The sequence below is a fragment of the Condylostylus longicornis genome, unplaced genomic scaffold, assembly GCF_029603195.1.
Source record: "Condylostylus longicornis isolate FDR11 unplaced genomic scaffold, ASM2960319v2 ptg000051l, whole genome shotgun sequence".
NCBI lineage: Eukaryota > Metazoa > Arthropoda > Insecta > Diptera > Dolichopodidae > Condylostylus > Condylostylus longicornis.
Genome location: NW_026578020.1, coordinates 1236787 through 1259484, shown reverse-complemented (window position 1 = coordinate 1259484; position 22698 = coordinate 1236787). Strand labels below are relative to the sequence as shown.

Here is a 22698-nt window from a genome sequence, read left to right as displayed (position 1 = left end):
TTATGAGTACATATATAAAAATGTTAAATTATATGAAGTGCACAATACTTTCGGATAATAAAATATATTTAATATCAAAATTAAGTTTAAAATTTACTATTAAAAACATGAAAAGTAAGGCACACAGAATCGCTCCAAATATCACAAACTCTACCAAAAACATGTGTGTTACAAGTAAATTGAAATCATCATTGTACCTAGACATGTTAAAAAAATATTAAAAAATTTAAATAAACTTTATATTATGTATAAACTATAAAGTTACATCATCAGACTAAATCTACAATTTAATTTACGATCAAATCTGATGAGCATTTACATATCAGATTCTATTACTCCTTTACATCAAAATTTTGACTGCAATGTAATTACTGAATTTGTAAAATTCAAATTGTACTACAAATATTTGTAATCTATAAAATGGCAACAAAAACAAAAAACAGATCAGCTGACCGCGCAAACCTTTTTTAAAAATTTACTTTCCGCCATGTTATTCTCAAATATTTGACGGAAAATTTGATGTTAATCGTTTCTATTTTTTTCATCAGATTTTATATGATGGCAGACTTCGATTAGACTTCAGACTTTCATCAGATTAGAATTTAATGCTAGACTAAATCTGATGTGTAACAAGCACCTAAGGTAAACACGAGATGCAAAAAATTTTTAAAAAAAGAGCTTATTAGTTTTACTCTATCCTTCCGTCCATCCGTGGACATGGTTACAAAACGTTTACACCCTTCAAGATAGAAAGCTGATCATAGATAGATCTTTTCTTTTAGACCCCAGGTTGTGGGAGTCTGAAATTTTGGCAGCTTTTAGACACTAATAAAATATAATTCACTTCCTTAGAAGAAATTTTTATTCCATCTTCACCTCTTGAAATTTGTAAAATTTGAATTTTGGATGCCTTATATTTCCGAAAACTCAAACTTTTTCAAATTTCTATGAACGCAAAAAGCTTACGGTAAATTCCATGGCATTAAATATCATAAATTTTTTTCTTAACTCACACAATTAAAATCATACAAAAAGCTGCATGGAACAATACAAAAATAGCTGACAGAAAATAGCTATCCTGGAGAAATAACTGATTTAGTAGGTGAAAAGAGAAGGACCAGACGGAGATGGTAACGTTCGCGTCACCCTGAAGATAATACTGTTTTAAACAGACTTTCCCAGGTGCTTAAAAGCAAGAATTTAAATCGGCAACATACGAAAATTATATAAAGAACTTGTCAACTCGAAGGAAACGAATTATTCCTTATGGAAGGCGGCAAGGAGGAAAAAGAGACCGATTAGGCACGCTCCGCCACTGATGAAAACAAATGGCAGTTGGGCAAGGAGTAATATAGAGAAGGCCGAATTGTATGCCGATCACTTGGAAAGCATATTCACGCCAATCGGAATAACCTCAGATGTAAATTTGGTAGAATCTATCGCAAATGAAGCAGACAGCATAGCTCCACTTACTCAATTAGAAATAGTGGAAGAGATAAGATTCCTGAAGTTGAAAAAATCGCCAGATTTTGATCTTATTACTGCGGAAGTATTGAGAGAACTACCAGACCAGACATTTGACAAAAATCTTGAATGCAGCTATGGATTTCGGGTGCTTGGTTGATTTGGATGATTTCCTTGTGCTTGGAAAGTCGCGGAGGTAATTATGGTGTCCAAACCCGGGAAATCCTTGAGGGAAACAAAGTCTTACAGGCACATTTCACTGTTACCAATGATGTCTAAGCTTTTTGAAAAGCTGCTATTAAGGAGATTGAAGCCAATAATAGAAAATAGAGGAAACCATTCTGCAATAGACCAGGTCTATAGAATAACTAATACTATAGGAAAAAGCTTGGAAAATAAGGAAATCTGGTCTTCTACGTTTCTACACGTAGAACAAGCATTCGACAAGGTATGGCACAAGGGTTTTATACTTAAGTTAGGGCAAATGTTACCATCATCATTTGTAGAAATTTTGAAATTTTACTTAGCTGATAGATTATTTAGAATTAAACAAAACGCTAAATACTCCACGCTAAAAGAAATAAAGGAAGGTGTGCCTCAAGACAGTATATTGAGCACAATGTGTTACCTGCTTTACACGAGTGATTTCCCACAAATAGAAAATGCTACGATAGCCACTTTTGCGGACGATACTTCAATATTGGCAGTAGGAGCGAACATTGACGATTCGGCAAAAAAATTACAGGCGGCAATTAACAAAGTAAGCCAGTGGACAAGAGATTGGAAGGTGAAGCTGAATGAAAGAATATCGGTTCACATAAACTTCAACAATCGGAAAATGGTGAATCCACCACAAATTAACGGAAATGGAACGAACTTAGCGATCCATAACTCAGTAAAATACCTAGGAATGACTTTAGACGTCAAGCTAAGGTAGAAAGAACATATAAAGAAGAAACACATAGAATTAGAAAATAAATATAGAGAAAATTATTGGCTCCTAGGTCGCAAGTCCAATTTGACAATTGATAATAAGATATTAATTTATAACCAAATCATTAAACCAATATGGCGATATGGCATTCAACTGTGGGGTTGTGCCAAGAAGACTCACATTAACAAAATTCAAACCTTCCAGAACAAAGTTCGCCATGAAATTAGGAATTGTGCTACAAAGCATAGGGCTCGTCTAGAACAGCATGTAAATATGGAAGCAGCTCGGCTGCTAGACAATGGCGTTATGACAGAAAGACTTAAACGAACAAGATCATTCGATTTAACACGGAATACCAATTTCCTTATGGAAGGTATCTAAATCCTGCACGGAAAAACCAAGTTAGCGCGGAGGTAATAGTTGGTCTGTAGGACCAGTTTTATCCGTTCAGAATCTAGGTGCTTTTTAGGGTAGGAGTCACGCTCCCCCACTGTCGGAGGAAAAAGGCAGATAGAGCCGTCCTTCTTTCGAGAGCCGTTTTTCGAGATTTTTTCACCTAGCAGAAAAAAGTAAAAACTCACACAATTAACCCTTAAATTGAGCATTATGTTAACACCTGTTTAAATTTATTTGAAAGACTGCATATATCGTTCATCCAAAGTATATGCAATCCTAGAAATAGTTTCGTATATTAATAAAAATAAATGTAATGGTGTGGTTAGTATACATAGATTGCATTTTAAAACAGTATTTTCACTTGTTGAATGGAGAAGTTCTTCAATACAAACCATTGGTTTGACCCAACTTTATTAAATAATGTTGGGTCAAACCAATGGTTGGGTAAAGTTTTTTTTACTTGTAAATCTCATATTTTTCACATGTTTTTCTTATATTCGTAGTATATTTTAATTGTTTTATTAAATAATTCAATTAAACTATATTTCATAGTGTAATTTTAATTTATTAATTAATTTATTAACCTTAATTTCGCAAAATACTGCCTTGATAATTTCTTAATAAAGTAAATAAATTTTTTATTTACTTTATATAATTTTTAAGAATTCAACCACTTATTTTTACACTACATTCCAAGAACGTGGAAGGTTGCCACGGTGGTTTTCATTCCTAAAACTGAAAGAAGTTCTCTTAGTTGAGAGCCAAAAGATTTTAGACCCATTAGTCTAGCATCGTTTCTACTAAGGATATTGGAAAAATTGATAGATACATACATAAGGAGGAACCTTAGCCCGAGGTGGGTGTCTCCAGCACAACACGCATATCGAAATGTTAGGTTAACGAAATGTCCCCACACTCCTTGATACACTACATTGACAGGTCCCTTAACTGGGCGGAATACACATTGACTGCCATCCTAGATATTGAAGATGCTTTTAATAATGCCGAGCTGCGGTCGATCACTCGGGCTCTGTCGGAGCTCTCAATTCATGGCTCCATGAATGCCCTGATAAGAAACATGTTGTCAAGCAGATCCTTCAGAGCTAGCTTTGGAGGTTCTTGCAATTTGGGAGGCTCTGCGCTGGCTTGGCGGGAATGTGGTGTTCGTGGGTAGTGTTAGTATTTCACGGACAGTCAGGCCGCGATAAGGGCGCTGTGTTATACAAACTAGATTTGGGTCCCCGGACACAGTAGTGCTTTGGCATAAGACGGATGAGCTGACGAGACATGAAACAACCCTCGGGATTCTAACAGGAAAGGAGAGCCTGGCCGTGCCTCTTAGCACCGACAGACTACTGCTACGCAATGCAGCGGTAAAACGTACAAACCACAGATGGCCGAATGGAACAACATGTAAGGCGACATGGATGTCAGGGTCAAAGCTAGACTGGAATCGCACAAGGGATCTGATATCTCCCCAGTGGGAGAACATTGGGCGATGATAGGAGTTATAACTGGACACTACCTAATTGACGATGACGTCAGGAAGATGGGTCGCCACACAAACGATCTCTGTAGATTTCCTCCTCCTCCTCGTCACAGAAGCTGCTGTGACGGGGAAGAGCAGGAAAATCTGGCCCACCTTCTATGTTCGTGTCCGCGTTGTCGGGTTTCAGGTAGAGATTTCTTGGGTCTTACTTTTTCCGACGGGCTACGGACCCAGCGAATGTAAATACTAAGGCGCCGTAAATCGGAGGACCGTGAAACCAAATCTAACCTAACCTAACTACTTATTTCAAATTTATTAATTCAAGAAAGAATATCATTATTTCTACTCAGAAAAAACCTAATTAGAAATTTAAGAAACAAGGTAGAAGAGCGGGTAAGAAAGGTGCCAAAAAGTTATTGTGAATCTGACACGTGGGCTCTACCTCTTGATGTGAACCACTATTTTATATTGGTTTTTTAAAAATGAATTTAAAGTGAAATGTGTTATTAATCAAGAATAAGTAAAACTCATCCTTATCTACAGGACGATTCAGAAAGATGTACAATAACATAAACCATTGCATAAGGAACCAAAAATGGGTAAAACGTTTGTCCCGGAGTGGGTGCCAAATCTCAAAGGTTTCCGAGATACAGGCGATTTTAACCAATTTTCACAAAATTTTCTACTTGTCCAAATTTGTTTACTTGTAACTTCCGTTCCGAAGATAGGGATTTCAAACAAACAGTTTTTGGAAGCGCTATTAAAGGACTTAAATCAAGACATTTCGGTTTTTTGCTTTTTACGTATCTTTCGGTAATACAAGCATCCCTGCATCTCGGAAACCCACGAGATTTAACATGCATTCCGAAATAAATGTCTGACCCATTTTTGAAACTCTAACCAATGGTATATGTTGCAGTATACCTTTGAAAATCATATATACTGCCACAAGAAAATAGTAAAAATTGCAATAGAAACGCTAAACAACTAACCGCGGTAACTATATAATTATATTTATAGTAACTTATAACGGCTATTTATATACCTATTCAAAGATCCGTCGTAATATTGTTACGAATTACGAACTACGATACCACTTCGAAGAAAATTGTATTCCGAGAAAACAAATATGAAAAAAGAAAATGTTTACAGTATCTACACTTGCATTTTAATAATTTTTTGACTCCTTTGTATTATTTATTTTAAAACTTAACTGAAAACTGCTACCGATAATTAAACTATAACCGCGAGTAGCTACAAATTATTTACGAACAATGTGATTATTCGCAGAATTTCCCTATTAACATTTGTTAAAAAGGGATCTTATAATGTATTAAAGTTACAAAAATTCGAATATTTGGCGTTAAGTTTTAGTAACTTCTGACGTTCAGTTTGTAAAGTTTTCGGATCTTGCAATTCCACATTTATTTATTATCCCCGAAAAAAAGCATTACGACGGATCTTGGAAGAGACATATTAAAGTTGAAAAATGTGTTTTGATATATTTCAGTTCAAAACCAACATTTCTGTAACTTACCTTATCAATTTTAACTGGTACTTAATAATTAAAACAATTTTTTTCATACGTTCTTGTTCTGTGTCATTTTCAGTATGGAAACAATATAGTCGATGTTGCAAAATTTTACACATCACAATTGCAAATAAAAGAAACGTTACAATCAAATTTGATAAAGGAATGTATGTTAAACAACCAAGTGGTGTAGTTATAATCATATAAATATATATTATTTCATAATAAGGTGATTCCAATTTGTTAACATTTGGAAAATAAAATGCGTAAGGAAGAGCTTTCAAAAAAATTAATAATATAATATAAATAATTTAATCTTTATCCAATTAACTAACTCCTTACCCCTTTCGTCCAATAAAAAAGGAAATAAATTAAATCCACAAACAACTAAACTTCCTAAAATTAAATTAATAATTGATAATTCCCTACTAAATCTCGTTGTATCCAGTAAAAGTTTTTTAACAGTACCATCCGATTCATTGTTCTTGAAATTAAAAATTTTTACTAAAATATATAGAGTATTTTGCGGAATTTAATTTTAATACTTACCAAAATTTCATAATATAATGCTTCAATATTTTCCATAAATTTTTCGTAAGCAAATCTTCTAACACTTAGAATGACGCCCCTCAAATTTGTCACACACCAAAGTGTCAGACCATAAGCATGACGAATTTTAATTTCTATTGGTTGCTTATTAACAAACATGTCAATTATTTGTGAAATATTTAACGTTAAACAAAAAGCGTAGCAAACATATCGGCGCCATATTGTGTTAGAAAGCAAGTATGACCAAAACTTGTAAATTCGAACATTAATTGAGACCAACGGTAGATTTTCAATCATATTGAGTAAATTTTCTTTAACTTCGTTTATTATAGAAAATTAAATAAATTCAAAAACACTTAAAAATAAATGATTTTCAGTTCGAGTGTGAGTCAAAACTATTAATGTGTTCTAAGAAAATTGGTTATTTAGTTGTGGGTAAGAATTTATTTCTCACTGTGCCAATTTCAAAAATTTTTATTTAAGTATTCTAGAAAATTTAAATTAAAATTGCAAGTCACGTTATTTAAATCAATTTGGTTTAAGTTTTACAGGTAATATGAACTCAAAGCAACACACACTTCATGGAGGACCTATGTAGTTTAAAATATCAAACCAAAATTAGTAGTTGTACCTAATTACACACTAAGCAGCAAAGTTTTGTTTAAAATTATTTATGTATTAAAAACTAAAAATAACGTTTTTAAAGTATTATAATTATTTGTTGAAGTAATTATTTATTACTTTTTAGCAGTCTGTCCGCCCGTCCGTCCGTCCGTGGACATGTTTACTAAATTTCTACCCTTGAAGATTGAAAGCTGAAATTGAATATGTACATATCTTTGCTAGAAACTTATTTCCTTAGAAGAAAATTTTTACCTATCTCCCCAGTGAAATTATAAGCATTTTTCAAATTTTGCAAACGTAGAAAGGCAGTGGCTTGCTTGTTCCATCGCGACAGCCTATAGTTAAACCTTAAAAAAAACCAAATGGCCGTTCAAATTTACCGTTATCTAAAATGCGTTTTTCCAAGTTTTTGATGTGGTTTTTCTTCTAGATCCCGAATTGTGGAAGTCTGAAATTTTAGTAGATTTTAGACAATAATAAATAGTTTAATTTGTTATTGTAGGGTATACATAGACTGTATTTAAAAGCAGTATTGTTACTTGTTGAAAGGAAAAGTGCTATAATACAAACCATTGGTTTGACCCAACTTTATTAATTACAGTGATTAATTGTAATTGCTCAGTTCAAACCACAGTAAAAAAGGACAGTGTTTCCAATGTGATTTGGATTCATATTGAAGTTTAAGAGCAAAATCCAGTAATACAGTATTTGAATCATAATTATAATGTTTGTATGACGTTAACATTTAAACTAAATTCCAACTTAATTTAAATTTACACTTGCATTTACATATATCAATAATTGACAGTATTTAAATGTAAAAAACAGTCCATAAATTCTCTCCACTTATACATGACTACAACATTTTAATGTAACTAGAAGCCCCTAGTGCGAATCGCACTAATTTCAAATATTTTTGAAAGCATTAAAATAAATTTAACGCTTCACGATTGAGCTTCATGACTATAAAAAAAATAAATACTTATGTTTTTTAGCAAATCTAAAATATATCATAGAGTCCGAGCTCACCTGTGAGCGACTCATTTTAAGTCCCTGTATCAGAGGTGTAATTCCACAATTTAGTGAAACTGAATACATGTATGTATAAATAAAAGAGGTGCATATATAAAATTTTAAGTTTTTTTTTCTCCGTAGAAATCACACTTATCTCTGCATAACTTAGTTATTCATATGTTCAGCAATGATTCAATACATATAGATTTTCTTATATTCACCGTTTTTGGCATTTTAGATAAATATTTCATTGAATGAACTTTGATAAAACAATTAGAAAATTAAAACTTAGATAAGACAAGGTGACTCGCAAAATACAAAAGATTACATATACTCAATCAATGGGTAATCATTTAAATGAACATGAACTTTAATTTCAAAACAAAAAAAACAAAGTTCAATGCATTGTTTGTTTGCTCTAGCGCCTGTACAATATGCATTAATCCCGTTCTTAGTATGAATATAGTAACGCTCTACAAGAATAAATTCATATTGAAATCAAGCTAAACATGCAGATGTCAAATAAACATTAGGTTCTACATAAATTTAACATATTAACTAACATATTATGTTATAATATCCTTTGCAAGCATTATGTTGATCAAAGCATTATGTTGGTCAACGCATAACCGACTGCATTTTCCAGTTTAGCTAAAATGTTGCATAAGACTACGAAAATGCCTTTTCTCACAAATTTTGTGGAGGCTTGTACGCTTTTAGTTAACATATCAAGAAAAATGTAAATTTAGCTCTTACCTGAGAATCACTTTATGCTAACCAAATTCGCTGAAAAGTTCGTCAGCCAGTTTTGGTGGCAAACAGGACTAAAATCTTTTAATTTCAAGAAATGCCATTAATTAGTTCTACAGATATGATAACAAATCAAGTTTCAGCCCATACTTCGATATCCCAGCCCTGACATTCCTAAATAATTTATAGGAAAAAGTTCATGGTGTTAACACCCTGAATATAAACAGTTCATAGAAATTGATTGATTATTTCTCTTTATATGCGCAAAAATGTAAATTTAGCCGGTATTTTTTGTTTTATTTACTTTATACTTGCATTATGTCGTTCACCCGGGCTATAAATCAATTTTAGCTTAATTATTTTATACATATTTATGTACTTTGTTTAGCACTTTTCCAAAAATTTTTTGATAAAAGTGCTTATTAGTTTCACTCTGTCCGTAGAAACTTATTGCCGTTTACAAAAAATTTTACATATCTCCCCCCCTCTAGAAGTTATATCCCCCCAAAAACCCTAAAAATGCCATTTTTTAACTATTTATTGCAGCGAAATCATTAGCATTTTTCAAATTTTACAAACGCAGAAAGACAGTGGCTTGCTTGTTCTATCATGGCATACTATGATTAAACTTTAAAAAAACAAAATAGCCATTCAAATTTACCGTTATCTAAAATCCGTTTTTTTTTTAATTTTTGATGTTATTTTTCTTCTAGACCCCGAATTGTCGGAGTCTGAAATTTTAGTAGCTTTTAGACACTAACAAACATTTCGTTGGAAAAAAATTTTTTTCCATCTAAACCCCCTCTCAAGTTATCGCCTCTTGAAATTTGTAAAATTTGAATTTTTGATTTGAAATCTGCAAGCTTTTTCAAATTTCTAAAAACGTAAAAACTAACGGTAAATTCTATGACATTAAAAAATGAAATTATTTTTCTTAACTCACGCAATTAACCCTTAAGATCAAGCATTATGATAACCCCTCTTTTTATTAATTTTTGCTTTATTTCAAAGACTGCATGTATGCATCCTAAATATATGCAATCCTAGAAATAGTTTCGTATATGAATGAAAATAATTTTAATAGTGTGGTGGGTATACATAGACTGTATTTAAAAGCAGTATTTTCACTTGCTAAAGGAAAAAATGCTACAATAGAAACCATTGCTTTGAATCAACTTTATTTGAGTATTATTTTCTTTTATATGCGTTATTGCGTTATTATCATATTATAATAATTTTAAGAATAAATTATACGTAAATGTATGTTATCGCTTCTCGTATCAGGCTTATTAAACTTATGAGAAAATAAACACAACACGAATAATAATAAAGTTCTGCAACAAATCTGTGTACAATTTATAATATGATATAAATACCTAAAATGTTTTGAAGAATTCAGGATAAATTTTTTTTTCCATTTTCTTTTTACCGACCGTATTGTGTGTACAATAGGTATGTTATGTGATGGAGAATGCACTTCTCCATAGTAGGGAAGTGTAAATAAACTATTTTTAGCAACCAGTCGGTCTGTCGGTCTGTGTGTGCACGCGTGTATCTCAAGTTCTGCTGAACCGATTTTGATAAAATTTTATATGTAAGTTTATTTCCACCATAACACGGATTGATCAACTTTTGGGATATATCAGACCTCGGGAACTGCACTTTTTAGCGGGCCTGTTTTACATTTTTGAACATTTTGAAGAAAATATTCAACCGATTTTCTTGAAATTTCATATATAAGCTTTGCTCGACTGTCCGCAAAAAATCCTAACTTTTGCAAAAAATCAGGCATCAGCAACTGGACGTTTACTACGGGCCAAATATACATTTTTGTGTATATAAAGAGTAAAAAATAATCAACCGATTTCATTGAAATTTAATATTTAAATTCCTCGTGCTAAGACAATTTTATTTATTTATTTATTAACTCCATATTTTTGGTTTTCTTATAAACAAAAGTAAATTTAAATTTTTATTTTAACATTGCTGAAATCTCTTAGGATTTTTTCAAGTGAATAATTATGATTTAATTTTATAAAACAGTTTTGTATAAGTTTATTTCAAATTTCTTGTGGAAGTTGGAGCAGCAAAAACCACTTTTAAAGACATTTTTATTTAATTTTAATAAAACCTATTCTAATTTTAAAATAATTAAAAAAAAAACTAGAAAAATTTTATTAAGTTAAATTTCTTATTAAAAAATTATAATATAATTCGCATTTTTCTTTAAATTTAATTTCGGCTATTTCTAATTTATATGCAATCAGTACAATTCCATAATTTTCGTGTAGTTTACGTGTTGAATAGTAAAATGGTAAGTTTAGCATCATTTTTAATACTTTATTTTAAGTGACTTGAAGATTTTTTAATAAGTATTTAGCACAGTCTGACCATACTGACGAAGCATATAATATAATTGATTGAAATATTACTTTATACATAATTAATTTATTTTCTTTAGATAATTTTGAATTTCTGTTTATAAATGGATATAAAATGCGAATTAATTTATTTATTTTGTCTATTGTATTTGATATGTGTAACTTGAAACTTAATTTTTTATCAAATACGATTCCAAGGTATTTGACAGAATCGCACCACTCAATTTCTTGCGAATTTAGATTTAATTTTGTCGGCGGCAAATAGATATTTTTTCGTCTTCTTGAATAGTAAATTGCTTTTGTTTTTTCTGTATTTATAGTAATTTTCCATTTTTTATAATAATTACTTAATACATATAAGGCATTTTGTAACCTTAATAGTACATCATTACTGTAAATGCCGGTTGCATATATACTAGTATCGTCCGCAAAAATTGAAAGGTTTACATCTTCTAATTATGGAATGTCTGCCGTGTATAAATTATACAAAATAGGACCAAGTACTGATCCTTGTGGAACTCTTGCATCTATTCTGTATAAATCAGATGTCAGGTTGCCACATACTACTCAAAATTTCCTATTAGAAAGAAAACTTTTAATGATTTTTATTATATATATATCTATTCCAGCTATTTTCATTTTATGCAGAAAAGCATCATGCCAAACTTTGTCAAACGCGGAATTTATGTCTAAAACTACCATACCAGTAGAATTTCCACTTTCAAAATTATTTTTAACAAAATTTTTGATTCTCATTGTAGCTTGAGTTGTATTATGCTCATTTCTGAATCCAAATTGTTCATTGGGCAGAGTATTGTTTGTATCCATATTTATAACTAATCGAATTTTAATTAACTTTTCTAGAATTTTTGATAATCCATTTAGTAGACTAATCGGTCGGTAGTTTTGTGGATCATCAGCTGATTTGCTAGGTTTAGCTATGGCTATAATTACAGCTTCTTTCCAAGATGTAGGAAGTAGCTGAATTTGAGACACGCATTATATAGTTTAACTAAATAATTTATAGCAATATTTGGTAACTTTTTGATAAAATTATTTGAAATTTTATCCATACCTGGTGCTTTTTTGGGTTTCAGTTTTTTAATAATACTCGTATTTACAACATCAGCCCGATTAATCATGTTAGAATCATTAATTTCTATTTCATAATTATTTATAGTGTGATTAGAATTTTCTACAATTTGTTCAAAATTCTCGTCTGTTTCCAAATGGGAGATTTCATATTTCTTTGCAAATGTTTTAGCCAGCAATTCAGATTTTTCTTTGTTGGTGATATATTTTTTATTATTATCTTTAAGAACAGGAAGAGATCTGTTTTTATTTTTGATTATTTTTGAAACATTCCAAAATTTTTTTTCTCCTTTTTTAAGTTTGCTCAGTGTATCATTCCATTTTAAATTTCTCAAGCTGTTAATATGATATTTAATTTGTGAATTGAAGTGTTTCAGCTGTACTTTATAAATATGTTGGTGAGTATTAGTATATTTTCTTCTTGCATTATTTCTTAGGCTTATTAAATTTAAAATGTGTTGTGGTAATTGTTCATTATATACTTTTATCTTTTTACAGGGTACACTTGCTTTTATGGCATTGTGTATGCTATCATTGAAAAAAGATATAAAATTGTCAATTTGTGTAGTATTATTTAGTTCATATTTTAAAGAATCACTCAGTTGCTTTTTATACAGGTCCCAATTAGTATTATTATAATCATAGAAAGTGGGTTCACGTCTAGTTTCACTTGCATTTATTGTTGTTAGAATTGGTACATGATCTGACGAAAGCTCATTGAGTACAGTAGGTTCACTTAAAATTGATGGTTTATTCGTCAAATACATATCTAATGTTGATGGGCTTGTTTTGTCGTTAAAGGGTATATATGTTGGATCTGGTGGGTATAATAATGCAAATTTGCTTAATAAGTTCATTTAATAAATTTCCCCAGCAATTTGCCCTGCTACAATTCCATGCGCGGTTTCTGCAGTTAAAATCTCCACCAGCTATAAAAGTACCAGTTATTCTTGAGATTTTTAATAGGTCATTTTTAAATAATAAACGGGTTGCATTTTTCTCATTATGTTTAGATTTAGCAATAATATTTTTGTTTGTCAGTTTACCTGAAAAATACATCGAATATATATTTATACTTTCATTTTTATTAAGAAATAATTTAACTCCAATATTTTCAATTAATTTTGTTTCAACGATAGGCAATAATTCATGTTTTAAAGTTTTTAAAATTATTACAGCTACTTCACCTCCTCTATGATCTGTTCTATCATTTCTATAGACATAATAGTTGGGATGATATATATTAATTTTTGATTTGAGCCAAGTTTCACTAACAAGACAAACTTGAATATTTTCTCTTATCAAAAATTCAAATAGTTCTTTTTGTTTACCATGGACTGAACGAGCATTCCAGGTTATTAATTTTATATTATTAGTAATACTACACATGACTATATAAATATTTTATCGATAATTCAGTGATTACTTTAAATTGTTCTTGTTTACTTTTACATTTACTTAGCTTTGCAAGTAATTCATCTGTTAAACTATTTATTTCATCTAGAGTAAATAAGTCTGAATTTTTTTGGGTTTGTAAATAATTCGAATTATTTAAATGGTGTGTTGAAAGATTGTGCCAACTAGAATTACAGGAACTAGAAGGAATATTAATACTAGAATGAGCTTGAGCTTTTGAATTCTTATTTTGTAATTTTGGAAAATTCATATCATAATTCGCATCTAGCGAAAATTGCTGCTTTTTAGCTTTGCCAACGCCTGAGTTTTTATTTTTATTAATTTACAATTTTACTATATGCCTCGCGAAATGGACATATTGGATCACTAGATTTATGGTCTCCTTTACAATTTATACATTTTTTAGAATTTTCATTTTTACAGTCTAGAGTTTTATGATTGCCAGCACAGACGGAGCAATATGTTTGTACGTTACAATAATCAGAGCCATGCCCATACATTTGGCAATTTGTACACTGTGTAACTCTTTTTGAATTATTTACTTTAAACTCCCATCGTACCTTGGTGTAGTTAATAACACTGAAATTTTGTTTTAGCTCTGACATTTTTATTGAATTTTTTTCGAAAAATACAAGATAAAGTGGAATTTCAGTACTAAATTTAGTAAAGGATCTGATTTTTTTAACTTTCAAACAATTTAATTTCAATTCACTGTTTAATATTTCTTTTAATCTATCTTCTCCGATACCATCTAGACCAGATAATATAACTTTAAATGGTTTTTTTTCTTTAAATTCATATGAAAAAAATTCACACTTGTTTTCTTTTAATGCTTTATTTACCACATCGTACGATTCAGATGACTTGCAAAAAATTTTTATGCCTATTGAAATTGTTTTTATAAAATAATCTTTTATAGAGATTTCTTTCATTAAATTATGTACAAAATCAGTCTTAATAATTTTGTTTGCTGATTTCAATAAAGTAATAGGTGGAATTTTTGGTTTTTTTTTTATTTCACCCACAATTACATTATTATTATTTTTGTCAATATTATTTGCATCTGCATTATTACTTGTATTAGAATTTTTAGTGACGTCACATTCCATGTGCGTCTTATTATTATCATTTACATCGTCATTAAAACGTGTTTGTAGAATGGAGTAATAATTATTATTTAATGATGAATCTTTTTCCATAGATTTAATTTTCTTATTGGGTTTGGCCATTTCAAATTCATTGATCGCTGCTTCAGCGACATTTGGAATTGAAGATGTCCTCTTTCGACTTAGTTTGATATTTAATGTTAATTTAAAAACAATAAGAAAAACAATAAAAAATTTTATTTATTACAGTAAGAAATTTATACGATTGTTAACAAAGTATGTGTCCGAATACTGATGATGCTAAAACAATGAACATATAAATTTTTTGGAAAGATCAGGGCTCGAAATCTGATCTGCGGGCCAAATTTACATTTATCACCATATCTACGGAACGAATTGATGGAATTTCTTGAAATTTGATATTTGAGTTCTGGTTGTTACCGAAATCAATTAGCAAGCATTTCAGGGATTTCGGGTAGCACAAAGCGAAACTCTACTAAGAACCAAATTTACATTTTTCTAGGTATGTTAACTATAAGCTTACTAATGTCCTAAAAATTGGAAAGAAGTACTTAACATACATTTTTAAAATATTCTGTAACACTTTCACTTAACTAGACAATACACATTGCGGTCGGTTATGTGCTGACCACATCAGATTTTTTTATGTTATTCTTCCAAAGACAAAGAATGTAAGCGAAAATACAAGATGGTTGCGCCATCGCATTTGGCTTCTATAATATTATATAGATAAACATCGCAGTGTAATAACCGCATCTATATACAATAACAACAACACATGAATCAATTCTAATACGTCACATTCTGATTATCCCGTTAACTATATAACAAAACAATGCCAGTTAATACTAAGTACATTGCGAGTGTTGAGAAACGAGTATTCTGCAACTACGAGGAACCAGTTGAAGTAAAGAATATTGAAATAACAAGTATGTAGTAGAAATAACAAGTATTATAAACATAAATACCACTAAGATAATGTAATTTTGAGTAGTTCTTCACTAAGAAATATTGATATTTATCATAAATATTTCAAAAACTTTAATATAGACACGAATCATTTGTATGATTTTTCTGGTCTGTGTTTACATTAATAATATCACACTTTTTATGATAAATTATCACTATCGCTTAGTGATTCGATACTTGGATATCACTATCGCTTAGTGATTCGATACTTGCCCCACTAAATGAATATCATTTTTACTTGCTTTTTTTACTAGCTTTTCCTTAAGTGTAGCCGTTCTTCGAACAGTAAGCTATACTCAGCTTAAATTTTGTGATTTAAAGCAGTTCAAACAGCAAGTGATGAAAATTAATATGAATTAAAACTTGTAATTTGGATGTTATTGAAAGGATGAAGAAGAAATAAACAAGCAAATAATTATTATTATTATTTTTAATGAATTTTTACGAGTAATAACAATTAATTTTATTATTGTAGGAATTGTACATATACATTAAAAAAATATTTTAATTAGAACACTTACGAGTACAACACTAAAAATATTTATGTAAAATTATAAATTTATGCAATTTTGATAAATTTGATATGAATTTAAGTCACCTTTTCCCAATATAGTAATATGTATTTTCTATATCATAACTTTTATATGAATGAAGTTGGGTCAAACCAATGGTTTGTATTGTAGCACTTTTCCCCTCAACAAGTGAAAATTCTGCTTTTAAATACAGTCTATGTATAGCCATCACACTATTAAAATTATTTTCATTCATATACAAAACTATTTCTAGGATTGCATATATTTAGGATGACGCATATATGCAGTCTTTGAAATAAAGCAAAAATTAATATAAAAAGGGGTTAACATAATGCTCGATTTTAAGGGTTAATTGTGTGAGTTAAGAAAAATAATTATATTTTTTAATTTCACGGAATTTACCGTTAGCTTTTTGCGTTTATAAAAATTTGGAAAAGCTTGCGGTTTCGGAAATATAAGGTGTCAAAAATTCAAATTTTACGAATTTCAAGAGGTGATAACTTGAGAGGGGGTGGAGATGGAAAAAAATTTTCTTCTAACAAAATAAACTATTTATTAATATCTAAAAGCTCCTAAAATTTCAAGCTTCTACAGTCTGGGGTCTAGAAGAAAAACGACATCAAAAATTTGGAAAAAAAGGACTTTAAATAACGGTAAATTTGAGCGGCCATTTTGTTTTTCTTAAGTTGAACTATAGTATACCGCGCAAAGGGAAGCAAACCACTGCCTTTCTGCGTTTGCAAAATTTCAAAAATGCTTATGGTTTCATTGCAACAAATAGTTAAAAAAAGGCCAATTTTAGGGTTTTGGGGGGGTATAACTTCTAGAGGGGGAGAGATAGGTAAAAATTTTGTTCTACGGAAATAAGTTTCTAGTGAAGATCTATATAAGTATTAAATTTCAGCTTTCTATCTTCAACGGTGTAGAAGTTTTGTAAACAGACACACGGACAGACGGACGGACGGACGGACAGAGTGAAACTAATAAGCACTTTTTTCAAAAAATTTTTTGGAAAAGTGCTAAAAACGAAATAATTAGTACACATATAACTTTAATATGTATAATATTTACAAATTATAATATGCTCATTCATATTTAAATACTTAGATACCTTTAAATTTATGTGAAAAAATAAAGTATTACAGCGCAATTGTGGGATGTTTGATTTTAATATAAATAAACGCCGATTTTCCTTATAACAATTCCAATAATCTTAAGAAAGAGGGGAAAATAAAAAATTAAGTAGTTTTATAAATTATAGATAATAATATTTATTGGTGTTAATATGAATATAGTATAAAAAAGATGTAAGTATTATTAATACTTAAAACCAATAATTTTTATAAGTATTTAATGATTGCTATTAAATTTAATTTAAATGTGAATATATTTTCATTTAAAAAAATGAAAATATAAAAATGTTCTTAGTAAATAAATAACATCAGGTCATTTCGGAGTGTTCGATCGCAATAACAAATAATAATTCAAATCAAAAAACAAACAAAAAATGATTGAAGATTTGCCCTTGATTTCTATTAATATTCGCATTTATAAATTTTGGTCATTTCTTTTAGGCAACACATGGCGTAGATACCTGTGTTATATGCTCTGTTTTACACTAAATATTGCACAGCTCTTTGATATGTTTATGACATCTGAAGCTATTGAAGTAAAAATTCGTTATGCTTACGGTTTTGGGCTGTGGTTTGACACGAATTTAAGAGGTATTATGCTTGGAGCTAGAAGATTCGCCCATGAGAACTTTTTTAAACAGCTGGAGACATTGTACCTTGAAATTAAAGTAAGATTATTGCAAATTCATGGTAAAATTTATTCAGACGTATTACAATTGAACTTAAAAGAACAATGCAACGGATTCAAATATTATAAAACTTCTGGATGATACTACTAGTTTTAGTAGAAAACTTTCAATTATTAACTTAATGATGGGAAGTATTGTAGTATGTGGTTTTAATTTGTATCCATTTTTATTAGATGAGAGAGGTAATTACATATGTACTTATATTAAAATTTATTATTTTACATTTAAATAAACTTTTATTTTATAGCCTTACCGTATTCATTTTATTTACCATATTTTAACAAATTAGCAACTCCATACTATGAAATTATTTATGTTTACATGACACTTATTACTCCTATAGGATGTATGACTTACATTCCATATTCAAGTTTAATCGTTTCCTCTCTTTTATTTGGAATATTAATGTGCAAAATCTTACAGTATAGACTGTTAAATTTGCATGGTGAACTAAATTCTGAAAAGGAATTAATGGATAAAGTGGTTTGGTGTGTGCAGTACCAATTAAAATTGATTGAGTAAGTAATTTTAATATGTTTTTGCAGTTTAAATTACGTTGTATTTAAATAATGTGCAAACATTCAATTAAAAAATTATTATCTAGGTAGACACTTCAAATTTTTTATTTGGGAAAATATATCAAAATTTTTTTATTTTGTAACAACGAAATTCAGTCAGACATAAGACATTGCGCCTAATTAGGCCTCATATATGTCGCACTCCAACTGAGTGAATTAAAACTTTTTAAAAATGAAAATACACATATGTATGTATGCAATTTATAAAATAGATTAAAATCTCATAATTTTGTTTTACAAAATATTTCAATCCCTTTTATTTTCGATATTTCAGCATTTTAAAAATTGAATTTAGTAAAATATTTTGCAAAGTTTTATGATTAGGTTTAATAAAATTATGTTAATAAAACATTATTATTTCTGCTTGCAAAGCTCAGGATAATCTTTCTTAATTAAGTCTAGAATTATTCCTAACATATGTACATGAAAGTTATTCTTAGCGGAAAATAAACGTTTTCCGTAAATGAACTATTATTAATTTTTGATGGCTTTCCCAACTCGCAGCCAAATATCTCGACAGTTCTTATTCCATCACATGATTTATTTGGTCAATTAAAGATGAAATTGCCGCATCTTATAAATATTCAAGTAAACTTATAAGTCCAGTGGATCTTGGGATATCTTGAATCTGTATGAAAATTCAAGGGAGACAAAATTATGACAAAAATAATTTTTTTTTATTTTTTCTCTTTTAATATAAAGATGATTCTGAAGGAATATAAAGAAAATAAACAAAAAACAAAAAAAAATACGCAGAATTCTTTCTAGTTAATGAAATAAAATTAAGTACACAAACACACAATGAATATGGTGAACCGTATTTAAAGCCATCTATGAACCTATGGATCAAAATTGATTAAGCTAAGTATATTAAAAAGAAATACATTATCATGTGTTAATGAAAAGCTATTAAGTTATCAACAAAATTTTCATTCGGAAGAGAAGAAATTTTAAGCAATGGTCCTCATATCGTTAGGCTCATTGCACGTATGATAATCTTACGTGTTTGTTTATATTTTAGGAACATAAAAGAAGCTTTAAAAAAATTATGAACATCATTTTCACTTTCTTAGTATATTCAAGAAGGCGACACCTATGCGGGCAATAAGTATAGATAAACAACCTTAACTTTTTCCATACTTTTTTTTATTAATAATTTTTGGTTTAGTTGAAATTAATGAAATACAAGTCTTCGGAAATGCAAGTAACTTCGGAAGGTCTTGCTAGAACACCAAATATTTTGTCGTTCAGTGAAACTTTATTATCCTCTTCTCCACCTCCACGCGATCGTAATGGCATAGATTTTCATCTTCGTTCAACTGCATCGTTTTTTCTAAATTTTTGACCACATACATATTTATCTATAATTACCTTCTTTATCTTAACCGTTTACCTAAGAAATATATGTTTAAGTGGTTATGCAAAAAATGTGTATATATGTATGTATGAATACTCCGCATCTGCAAAAAAATATATAAATTTTTTATTTTCAGAAAAAAATTGTTTAAAAAAATTGATTTGTTTGAACGTTATTTCTCAAATTTCAACTTGTTGTCTTTTTAAAATTTGGCAAAAAAAAGTAAACAGTTAAACCTTGTGCTAGCAACGCAAAATTCTAAACTATTATTTACTCTAATGAACCTGACCATTGGTGCAGTGGTTACGGGCATTTAACCGAAGGGTCTTGGCTTCAAACCCCGGCCAGGTCATTATAAAAATTATGTTTAATATTATAACTTAATATACAATACTAATAAATATTATACAAGTAATTTTCAAATATTCATAATATTCGATATTAAAAACTAAGAAAAATAAACAGTAAATATTAATATACTTAAATATTTAATACAAATGAAACTACGGCTGGCTAGTCACCTACCTAGTTAACTCTATGACGCTATGAAAATAGGGCATTATATCATGCACTAGCAATATGTTCCTCCTAGGAGTGAAAACGGAAAAAAAAATTACTCTAATGAACAACATTAATTACAAATACATAATTTAATAACAAATACATAAATTAATTGCTATGGCATTAATTAGCACTTAACATTGATTACCCACATTATTTCTCTTTCATAAAGTGCAGGAACTTAATATTCTTCTTTTAAAATATTACAATTTTATTTTTTTTTCGTTTCAGTTATATTCAGCACTTTAATAAACTAATATCGTACTTATTTTTAATTGAGTTCATCATTTTTGGAGCCATTCTGTGTGCCTTGTTATTTATGTTCTTAATCGTAATTATTAATTCTTTTTTTCTTCACATTCTATATAGAAATTTTTCTTTCAAAATGTAAATAAAAGTGAAATTTTCTTTTCTTATAGAAATTGGGTTTGCTTACTTAATTAAAATTTATTTATATAAAGAAAATATATAATTGAATAATTAAAATAATAAATTGAATACATATACTAATTTAAATTGTACAATATGTATATTTAATTGAGAAGAAACCAAAACAACAATACTACACTTTCCTTAGCAAAATATATTTACATAATAATAATTTGTTTTAGGTTAACGATGTACCACAAACATTAATTGTTTCTACCTACATTTTAATGATATTTGGGCAAATAGCTTCATTTTCATGGTTTGCTAACGAACTGTATGAGGAGGTAAATATGTATTTTAAATTTTTAAATTTAAAATATTTTAAAATTTAATTTGTAAAAAGTTTTTATCAACTTTTGATTTGCAGAGCTTAAAAATTGCCTATGCGGCTTACTCTACCGATTGGATACATTATTCGTCAGCTTTCAAAAAATCAATACTTTTACTAATTTTGAGATCGCATAAACCACTAGCTGTAAGAATAATTATTTAAAAATTATACACAAACATTAATATAATTAAATAAATTTATCATCATTTTTTATTCGTTTGTAAAAGGTATCGTACTCATACAGCTTTATTAGTATACTTTATTTCTTTATTGATCAATTTTACGTTAATATTATACTTTATGTCATAAATAAGCATTCAATTATTTGCAAATTCTTTAATTTCTCTCATTAAGATATAAAAATGAAGAGTATATACTCGTAATACAATTTCCTTTACCCTAAGTCATGCTTTTATGTAAATGTATTTATATTCTCAAAAACAAGGTTCAATATATAAAGTTAATAGATTTTTATTACTCGTATATAACGTAGAAAGATATTCTTCATGTATGCAACTCTAGAAAACATGATTTCTTTTTAATGGTACACATCCCATTTAAACTTTTTATGAATTAATCATTATTAAATCCTAATTTCGAACGCGCTAACTTTCTTTGAATTTCTTAATTTAGATATTTTGTATACAAATTGATCTTGATAAAAACATTACTATAGTAACAAAAGTTTTCTCGAATTTTAGAAGATTTCTTTGTTTTAAAATTTTAATTAAAATTTTAAAAACGAGAAACATTTAAATTGGTGACTCGAACAAATTACATATCCAGCCAATAAATATTTTTAAATATTTTATCTATAGTAGCTTAAAGTATCATTAGATCAACTGTAGATTTCTTAAGAATTTGAATTTTTCACATGACCTTTTAAAAATTCACTTTTAAAATTGTATTTTTAATGTTTTTTCAGATGAAAATTGGAAACGTTTTTGATCTTAACTTGACACAGTTTCAATCGTTAATGAATACCACATATTCAGCTTTTACATTACTTAGGCGTTTTTACTAAAATAAAGAGTGAAGAAAAAGGCTATAATTACAATAAAAACTTAAAATAGCGCTGGCAACAAAAGCACTAAAAAAGACTAGAACTTGTTAAGCACCTGGAATAAAAAATAAAAACAGCGTTTTTATGTCAATTAACACTATAAATTTTCTATTATGTATTTTAAAAGGTATTAATTCTGAGCTCACGACAGTTCTATTAAATAGTTTCGAACTTTTTTGCATTCATTGGAAAAATTTTAAAACAACTAGAACGAGTAAAAAATATATAAGCTATTCATTGTCAAGGGTTTCAACGGCATATTATCGTTAAGAATAATAAGCTCTAAAA

The 22698-nt window shown here is 29.1% G+C and overlaps 1 protein-coding gene across 1 annotated transcript; it reads left to right on the top strand.

Annotated features, from left to right (window-relative positions):
• The first annotated feature begins 17776 nt into the window (after nt 1-17776).
• LOC129611540 (odorant receptor 30a-like) lies at nt 17777-22371 on the top strand. The gene is made up of 7 exons (XM_055524730.1): nt 17777-18070; nt 18132-18230; nt 18347-18609; nt 20819-20918; nt 21199-21300; nt 21384-21491; nt 22273-22371. The coding sequence occupies exons 1-7, from the start codon at nt 17777-17779 to the stop codon at nt 22369-22371; spliced, it is 1065 nt and encodes a 354-aa protein (XP_055380705.1).
• The last annotated feature ends 327 nt before the right edge of the window (nt 22372-22698 follow it).